This window comes from Schistocerca serialis, chromosome 3 (genome assembly GCF_023864345.2).
Source record: "Schistocerca serialis cubense isolate TAMUIC-IGC-003099 chromosome 3, iqSchSeri2.2, whole genome shotgun sequence".
Lineage (NCBI taxonomy): Eukaryota > Metazoa > Arthropoda > Insecta > Orthoptera > Acrididae > Schistocerca > Schistocerca serialis.
In genome coordinates, this window is record NC_064640.1 from 313,832,903 (window position 1) to 313,841,842 (window position 8,940).

Sequence of the window (8,940 nt, forward strand, 5' to 3'; positions counted from 1 at the left end):
ATGTTTGATGGAATTCATGTGAGGCAGTCACTCAAATTGACCAGAATGTGCTTCAAACCAGTCACAAGCAATTGTGGCCTGGTGACATGACAGATTGTCATCCATAACAGTTCCAGTGTTCTCTGGGAACACGAAGTCCATAAATGGCTGCAAATGGTCTCCAAGTAGCCAAACAACCATTTACAGTCAACGATTGGTTGAGTTGGACCAGAGGACCCACTCCATGCCATATAAACACAGGTCATACCATTATGGAGCTTGCAAAGTGCCTTGTTGACAACTTGGGTCCATGGCTTCATGTGGTCTGCACTGTGCCTGAACCTATCATCAGCTCTTACCAACTGAAATAGGGACTCATCAACCAGATCACGATATTCGAGTCATCTAGGTTCAAACCAACAGTCACGAGCCGAGGAGAAGTGCTGCAGGTGGTGATGTGCTGTTAATAGTGGCACTCACATTGGTCATCTGCTGCCATAGCTCATTGACACCAAATTTTGTCACACTGTCTAAACTGATATGTTTGTCATATGTCCCTCATTGATATCTGCAGTTATTCCACGCAGTGCTACTTGTCTGTTAGCACTGACAACTCTACACAAATGCCATTGCTCTCAGTCATTAAATGGAGACCATTGGTCACTGCATTGTCCATGGTGAGAGGTAATGCCTGAAATTTGGTATGCCTGGCACACTCTTGACACTGTGGATCTTGGAATATTGAATTCCCTAATGACTTCTGAAATGCCATGTCCCATGCATCTAGCTTCAGCTACCATTCCATGTTCAAAGTCTGTTAATTCCCATCATTTGGCCATAATAAAGTCAGAAATCTTTTCACATGAATCACCTGAGTACAAATGACAGCTCCTCCTGTGCACTACCATTTTGTATCTTGTGTACCTGATGTTAATGCCATCTTCATATGTGTATATCTCTCAATGTAGTGAAGGCAGAGACTGGTAAAACCAGGCATGATGAGGAGCAGATACCATATACAATGATACATTGGTAACAGATGTGTGCAGTGTTGCATAACTTTTTAACAAGCATTTCATAACTGTTACTGAAAAGATGGGGTTGACAGATTCAGAAGATGCTGCCATTGAATATCTCTACAAATAACTTCAGTAATGTGAATATAACCCTCACTACACAAGTAGAAGTGATGTCCACCTAAAAATATTTTAAAGTTAAAAATTGTAGTGGTTATGGCAAAATATAAACAAAGTTAATAAAAGAGTATGCTGTTGAGTTTAGTAACATATTAAGGCATCTGGGTAACCAGTCATTTATCGGTGAGACATTTCCTGAATGGTTGAAATATGCTGAAGTTAAGCCTTTATTTAAGAAACAAGATACAGAAATTCTGTCAAATTTCCATCCAGTTGCACTTTTTCCAGCATTCTCAAAAGTTTTAGAAAGGGTAATATACAACAACTTCTGAAACATATACAACAAATAAAATAAGGGGTGATCAAAAGATTTCCATTTGATTGCATTGCTACAGTCTATATGCAACATAGCACGACTCTAATTTGGGATATAAACACTGACATACAGGCAAGGGGTAAGTGTGACATTCATGTCATTCCAACATGTGTGCAGTAAATGCAGGAATGTGAACTGTGGTGACTTTATTACCAAATGTGTTCAAATAAGACCAACATGCTATTATTGTTTTCTTGGCTGCCAAAGGACAAATACCATTAGACATCCATTGAAGAATAAAGAATGTGTATGGGGTAGCATATCTGTCAAAAACCACCCTTTTGGAATGATGCACAAGTTCTGTGTTGGTCACAGTTGCACACAAGATGCCGGTCGATCTGGGAGGCCAGCCTCATCCATTACAGACAAGTGGGAGACACTCGACCACCAACCCTGTAGTCCTAATCTCTTCTGATGTCATTATCATGTCTTTAGCTGCCTAAAAAAGGCCCTGAATTTTGGATGAGGATGTGCAGCAGGCAGTTATGGACTTCTGCATGCAGCAAGACAGTGTTTTACCACACATGTATCTTTTCCTGATGCATCGATGGGATGATTGCCTAAATGCTCACAGTGATTTTGTCTGATTGGCATGACGATTGTGAACTGTAAGATCTTTGAACAGAAACTTTTTGATCAACCCTTATTTATGCTTTTAAATGATTTAGAATATTGTGGTGTCACAGGAAATACAGCAAAATGGTTCAAGTTCTATATCTCTGACAGAAACCAAAGGGTGTCATTAGGAGAGAGACATGTGGAGAACTCTGTGGATCTGCAAACATTTGACATTTCCTAAGGTGGAGTGGAGAAAAGTCTTAACCACAGCCTAGGGGCTTTTTTCCAGAAAGAATTTTGTCTCTGGGAAACGTGTACTGATTTGAAACATCCTGACTGATTATAACTGTGCGCCAGAACATGGCTTGAACCTTCAGGGTTTGAATCCTGGTCAGAATTAAAGTTTTAATGTGGAAGGAAGCTTCAATCCAATGCACACTCCAGTGCAAAGTGGAAATTCATTCTGGGATAAAATATCTCATTTTCACTGCAAGCTAACTAGGGAATAATCACTAATAAGTGACATAACAAAGTTTTGGTGTCACCATTAGGAATTTCCACCAGTGAATCTTGAGGCAAAAAGGGGGGGGGGGTATTTTTGACAGAATAAAATCACTAACCTGATTGAGCTTATGGTGACTTGAATGGAATTTCTACTCATGTTTGCACCACTAATGTTCACTTTTTACAGCTGTTCTCCCAGTGTCAGGATTAATATCATCTTCATAGTGCTGTAAAGTGAATTAATATAGTTCTTGACAGAATACTGATGTAGAATACATTAAAAACGTGTTAGCTGGGACCACTCATGCATCATGCTGTATTGAAATTGTCATACACCTAAATAAGGTTGGTAAGTGATCATTGCCGGCCGGGATGGCCGAGCGGTTCTAGGCGCTACAGTCTGGAATCGAGCGACCACCACGGTCGCAGGTTCGAATCCTGCCTCGGGCATGGATGTGTGTGATGTCCTTAGGTTAGTTAGGTTTAAGTAGTTCTAAGTTCTAGGGGACTGATGACCTTAGAAGTTAAGTCCCATAGTGCTCAGAGCCATTTGAACCATTTAAGTGATCATTGCTTAAGCCCTTAAATGTGTTCAATCGTACTCAAGGCCAAAATCATTTGACAACTTATATGAGAGCTAACACAACACTCTTCTTTTATTTTTAAAATGGTTCTTTAGATGACACCAGTTAAGACATTTATTCTTAAGAAAGGTTCTCATAGTACAAAAATCTGTTAAGCAGCTCACTGCATTTGTTTCATTAAAAATGGTGGAATTTAGCACCAGTGTAGATGAACTGTGAATGGATTTTAAACTTCTATTAGTGTTGAACTACTTTATTGCAGTGTACAAAATATACTCACATAAACACTGACACACTAAAAATTATAACCACCACCATGACAAGTGAGTGTCTCCTGAACTCTTGCTGAAATAGGTCAGTGAGGAAGGCCCATACAAATCTGTAACACAAAACCAAGAATCATCAGTGCAACCTGTGCATCCAAAGTCAAGGGAAAAACAACAAAAATCATAGTCCAGTAATGTAAACCAGTCCCAGGTCCACTGTACTCAAATTTCATCCAGTAGCTGATGTAGATGATGTAAACTCAAAAGTGTCTGAGAGGAGCACTTCATCATTTCATCCCTTATATGCTAAGTGAAGGTCATGTGGTTCACCTATGTTCACCTATATGACCCTTTTCTTGGGTCCTGGCCTCACCAGTAGCTCTCTCTCTGTGGCTACTATCACACCATGCTGCTAGAAGAATAGTGGCAGATCTCCAGTGTCCGTGCAAAAGCTGGGAGTGGACATTGTTCTGTAAGTACCAGTGATGTGGCTGTAAATATCAACAAGCAGTCATCTGTGTTGCTCATTCCCATGTGGTGCATGTAAATTTACAGCACCAAAATCCCACAAGGCAATTTGGAATCTGAGCAAAGCACTGTGTGATAGACTAAGATGCAGCAAGTATAATGATCATATCTCGGGATTGGAGTAAGCCTACTTCCCAGTTATTGGCAAGACTCAGGAAGCTTTTAAATTTAATTTCTTCCCAATATATTTTGAAAATAACATTTCATGAGATTTTAAAAGAGAATTATGATTTTTTTATTCAATAGCAGTACAAGTCCATTTTTGTTCATTTTGAGATACAGAGTCCTAAAGTTAAATGAGCGCTGAAAAATCTGCAGTTGAGATACCAGAAATATTCAAGCATATGGCTTCTTGCTAGAGATGAACCTTTATTTCTGTTTTTTTGGATGATTAATTTCAGAAGCATTGTAAGCAAAAAGTGGAGGTAATGGACTTGCACCACTATTGAAATAAGCCCTTCATATATACACTGGTAAATATAAGCAGGGGACTGTGTCATTGTTTTCCCTGATTGTTTTCAAGATTTGGGTCCCAGGTGAGTATTCTACCTTTGACGTTGTATGTAATGGAATCCTGGAGACACTGAAGTAGTTGAGACACGATCGAGGCATGAAATTCTTCATCTGTTCTGTTTTCCTAAATGCTGTGCATACCATCCAGCACTTGTACTAAGCACACAAAGCTGTCCAAAGAATCCATATGGTGACATGGGCAACTCACAAAAAAGTTATGGGCTACCTCCATTCAACTGCAAAGAAGATATCAAGCTCTTCTTATACATTTGCATATTGCCCACACTCCTTTAATGTGGAGCCTCCTCTATAATATGAGGACCTGCATGCTTGTAATATACTCTTTTTCAGTGAATAGCATTTTATCCTACCATTTTTGTGTGCTGACAGATTTTAATGTGTCACAGAGTGGCTGTTTCATCCAATATTTTGCTTGATGAACCAGCTACATTTATCTCCATAGTTAATTTTACTCTATGTCTGTATAGGGAATGTTCTGTATTTTGTAATATTTTACAAATGTTGCTAAATTAAGATTTTATGTTTGTCTCAGGATTGTATAAGCATAGTCACACAATCTAAGAGGCAGCTGCAGATAGTTTGTATTTTATTGATTCATCAGGTTAAAGTATTTTATATCATGTGTATTGCTATCATGTTGACATACTATCTCAAAAATTCTACATGTTCTAGACTCGCTCATCAAAAACTAATTTTACACTAGCACTGGTACCCTCAAGATTGAGTGCCCTAAACTCAAGCATTCTCTGCCAATCACACATTACATGTCATTGTTAATTTTCTTTTCTACTCATATTCCCTTTGCCTATCTCATATTCACTGCTGTTCATATTGAGTCCCAATGCCTACCTAACTACTGAACCTTGCCCTTCTCATCACAACCTGCTGTATCCTCATAAGTGTCCTTGAAACAGCCATTAACTCCATCACTGGCTTATCTTTTTTCGGTTACTGGTCTGGTGAAATGATATATTTCTTATGCCATTTTATCACTGTCCAGACTTCTTTATGAACTGATTGCAGAATAGGAGATAGAATAGTATTATGATCTGGTATGCATAAATGAGCTTCCTTGTCTGCAGTATAATTTTCTAAAATGTGGTTTTAAAGTATAAATAGATTTGCTTCCCTCCAAATCTTTGCATCAGATTATGCTCCTGCCATTCCAAAACAATTTTTGGTGCCACATACTTTTGTAACCTTTGTTGCAAAACATGTCCTGTGCATTTTACTCCCATTACATACTGCAGTATTATGACTGATAAGACTAACTTCAATGAAGAAGTGCCACCTGTAAGATTACATGGGCTCTATATATCGACTTACATGAAAATACTGTTCATTTTTCTTCTTTGGAACAGCAACCAAAAAATTATTGGTAATTCTAAAAGTCTATGATTCATTCATTAGTCCCATCACTCATATTAAAATTACGTAAGCAATAATACTTTTTAATTTGATATTGTGAATGTTTCATAATGGTGACTCATGATACTGGCTTCGAAACTGGAAATAACTTTCCAACATGTATTGTTAGACAATAGCAGTGACTCAGTGGTAAAGTGCCAGACTATAAATCCAAAGGTCTCAGATTTGATCCTTAGTCAACCCTAGGATTTTTATCTGTCACTTATCACTTATTTCACCTTTGGTAATGTTTGATGATGTGAAAAATGCTGAGTTGCACCATGGTTCAGAATCCATGTTAAACTGTAAGTTCCTTATAACTGACTGGGTAAGTCAGTTCAGAGATTGGAGTAAGTCAACAGCATATAATCTCCAACAGGACCATGCCTGGTATAGCACTAAGATAGTGGCTTGCAGCATGCACATAGTGCTTAAGAAAATGACTAGTTGACATAACATGGGGACAAAACCTGATTGCATGTCTTTCAAATGAAAAACACAGGCTCTCCTGATGAAACTCACTATTGGGAACATTGGTAATACATTGGTGAATATGTTGAAAACCCCACTTAGTGTGAGAAATTGCAGCAATTAAAAAATACTAGTATGATTTTGTATCATATCATCAGTTTTGACATAATCTTTCACTGAGAGCAACAGCAGCTAAATGTTAATTAATATTAATAATCAAATCCTTGTCTTAATTCTTCCATGTAAATTGCTAATTTTGTGTTGTCTTTTGAAGGGAATTGATGATGTAACAGGGGAACCATTGGTACAGAGAGCTGATGACAATCCAGAAACCGTGAAAAAACGTCTACAAATATATGCGTCAACAATTGAGCCTCTGCTTGAGCTATATCAGAAGACTGGTCTCCTTCAGAACTTCCATGGAGAAACTTCTGATGAAATATGGACTCAAGTTTTTGCATATGTGTCAAACTTTATAAAACCTAAAATCTAAATAGGTACTGGAAGGCTGTGTTCCTTCTGAGTATTTGGGACTAAACACATCGACGTAACTAAGCTCAAAACTAAGCACAATCTTTTCAAAATGTATGCAGCTTACTCAGGTGATAATATTGTAATAAAAGTGGACTTTAACCTGTTTGATAATTTTTGTTAACTGATTATACTGTTAAGTGTTATTTCTTGTAAAACTTTTAAAGTATTTATGTGTTCATTTTATGTCATCATATGAGATAGACAATAGTTTTTAGAAGTATATTTGTTGTTCTTATGGTTGTGTTTTTTAGCTGAGAATAGTACAATATTAAAAGTTCCTTCATATAAACTGCAGTGATATTGTATTAAGAACTATGTGGAAATTGATATTATTTTAGCTGAATATTTGCTTGTTAAGAATTAAATTGTAATCTATTGGTATTGTGCATGTACTGTGTAAGAACTAAATGGAACACATTTTGATTTTAATCAAACATCCTGAAGAAATTCACGAAAAATTATTGTTTAAATTGGTACGAAGTGTACCTTTACGTATTAATTTCTGTGCTCGTATCTATAGGATAAAATACTTGCCTTGAAGATTGCTCATATTAAAATTTTTGCACGAGTTTGTATATAAGAGGAGAGAAAATTCGTTTGGTCTATGAACCAGAAAAAAATTGATGATATTAGTATTCACTAAACAAAAAAGGATGAATGTTGCATAGAATGTAGTTTCTATAAATTATTCAAAATGTCAGAGGGTATATTTTGTTTATAAATTATAGTATATTTAGATAAGTGAAAGGGCATTTAAATACATGGAAAACTATAAAAATAAAAAATTGTCCACTATAACATGCATTTATAGTGTACCTTCTGTAAGATGTGAAATATGACAAGCATAATTCTTTCTTTTATAGAAAGAACCAAATGAAACGAAAATGCCTCATTACTTGTTAAGCAAATTTTAATGAATTTGTTTTGTTTTTGTTGTCAATAAATTTAATTTATAATAATAATAATAATCATCATCATCATCACTATCATTCTTTACAGCAGCATCATTCCTGATGGAGCCATGTCATCAATGAATACAGGCCACCAGACTCTCCCGTGCTCTTTGTGCTTGATCTCCTGCAAGGGAAATTTTAATTTGTGAATAATAAAATTCAACAGCTACCTGTTTATATCAAATCCTGCCAACATGTGTTGGAATGCTTTTTATTGTAGAGAACAGAGTAGTTCACTGCTGCTCATAAGACATATGATGCCAAGTATGGGATCAGTTACTAATAATGGCACATGTGGGTGGTGGAGGGGGGATACTGCTTTTGTACCTCCTCATAAACAAATATTACCTGTTATTAATTTTGTTAGATACTTACATTTAATAGTATTGTTTTAAATATTGTTATAACTGAAATGTAAAGTTTGGCATGTTATCACAGACAGAGATGCTTGTTATAGTAGTGTTCAGTTTGATGACTGCTTTGATGCAGCTGTCCATCCTAGTCTATCCTGTGAAAGTCTAATCATCTCCACATAGCTACTGTAACTTACATGCATTTGAATTTATTTACTAGATTCAACCTTGGGCTCACTCTGCAGTTTTTACTCCCCGCATGTACCTTCATTATCAAATTAACTATTCCCTCATGCCTCAGGATGTGTTCTACCAGTCTATCCCTAAATTTAATGAAGTTGTGCAAAATATTTTTCTCCTCAATTTGATTCAGTACCTCTTCATTGGTTAACAAATGTACCCATCTAATCCTTAGCATTCTTGTGTAACATCATGTTTCAGGAGCTATTTATGATCCACATGGTATTTCCATATAATTTTACAGTTCATACAAATAATTTCTGAAAAGACTTCCTGCAATGGAAAGGAAAATTAAATGTTAATTTAATGATCTTTCTCAGAAAAGGTGTTCTTGTCACTGCCAGTCCACATTTCACATTATCTTCACTTCTGCCACTGCCAATTATTTTGCTCCCCAAATAGAAAAACATAGTGTACAGGTGCTACTGGTAACATGTCATTCCCCAGTCCAAGCTGAGAGGGCATCAGAAGTGCCAAAGTGGAAAATTGTACTCAGGGTATATCATAATTAGTAGTG

General features: G+C 36.6%; 1 protein-coding gene across 1 annotated transcript in view; it reads left to right on the forward strand.

The window, feature by feature from the left end:
• Window positions 1–7,767, forward strand: part of LOC126470124 (GTP:AMP phosphotransferase AK3, mitochondrial) — an 81,807-nt gene extending 74,040 nt beyond the window's left edge. The window contains exon 4 of the mRNA XM_050097739.1: window positions 6,618–7,767. Coding sequence (XP_049953696.1) covers window positions 6,618–6,836 — 219 coding nt within the window. The 3' untranslated portion in view covers window positions 6,837–7,767. The remainder of the gene's footprint in view (window positions 1–6,617) is intronic.
• The last annotated feature ends 1,173 nt before the right edge of the window (window positions 7,768–8,940 follow it).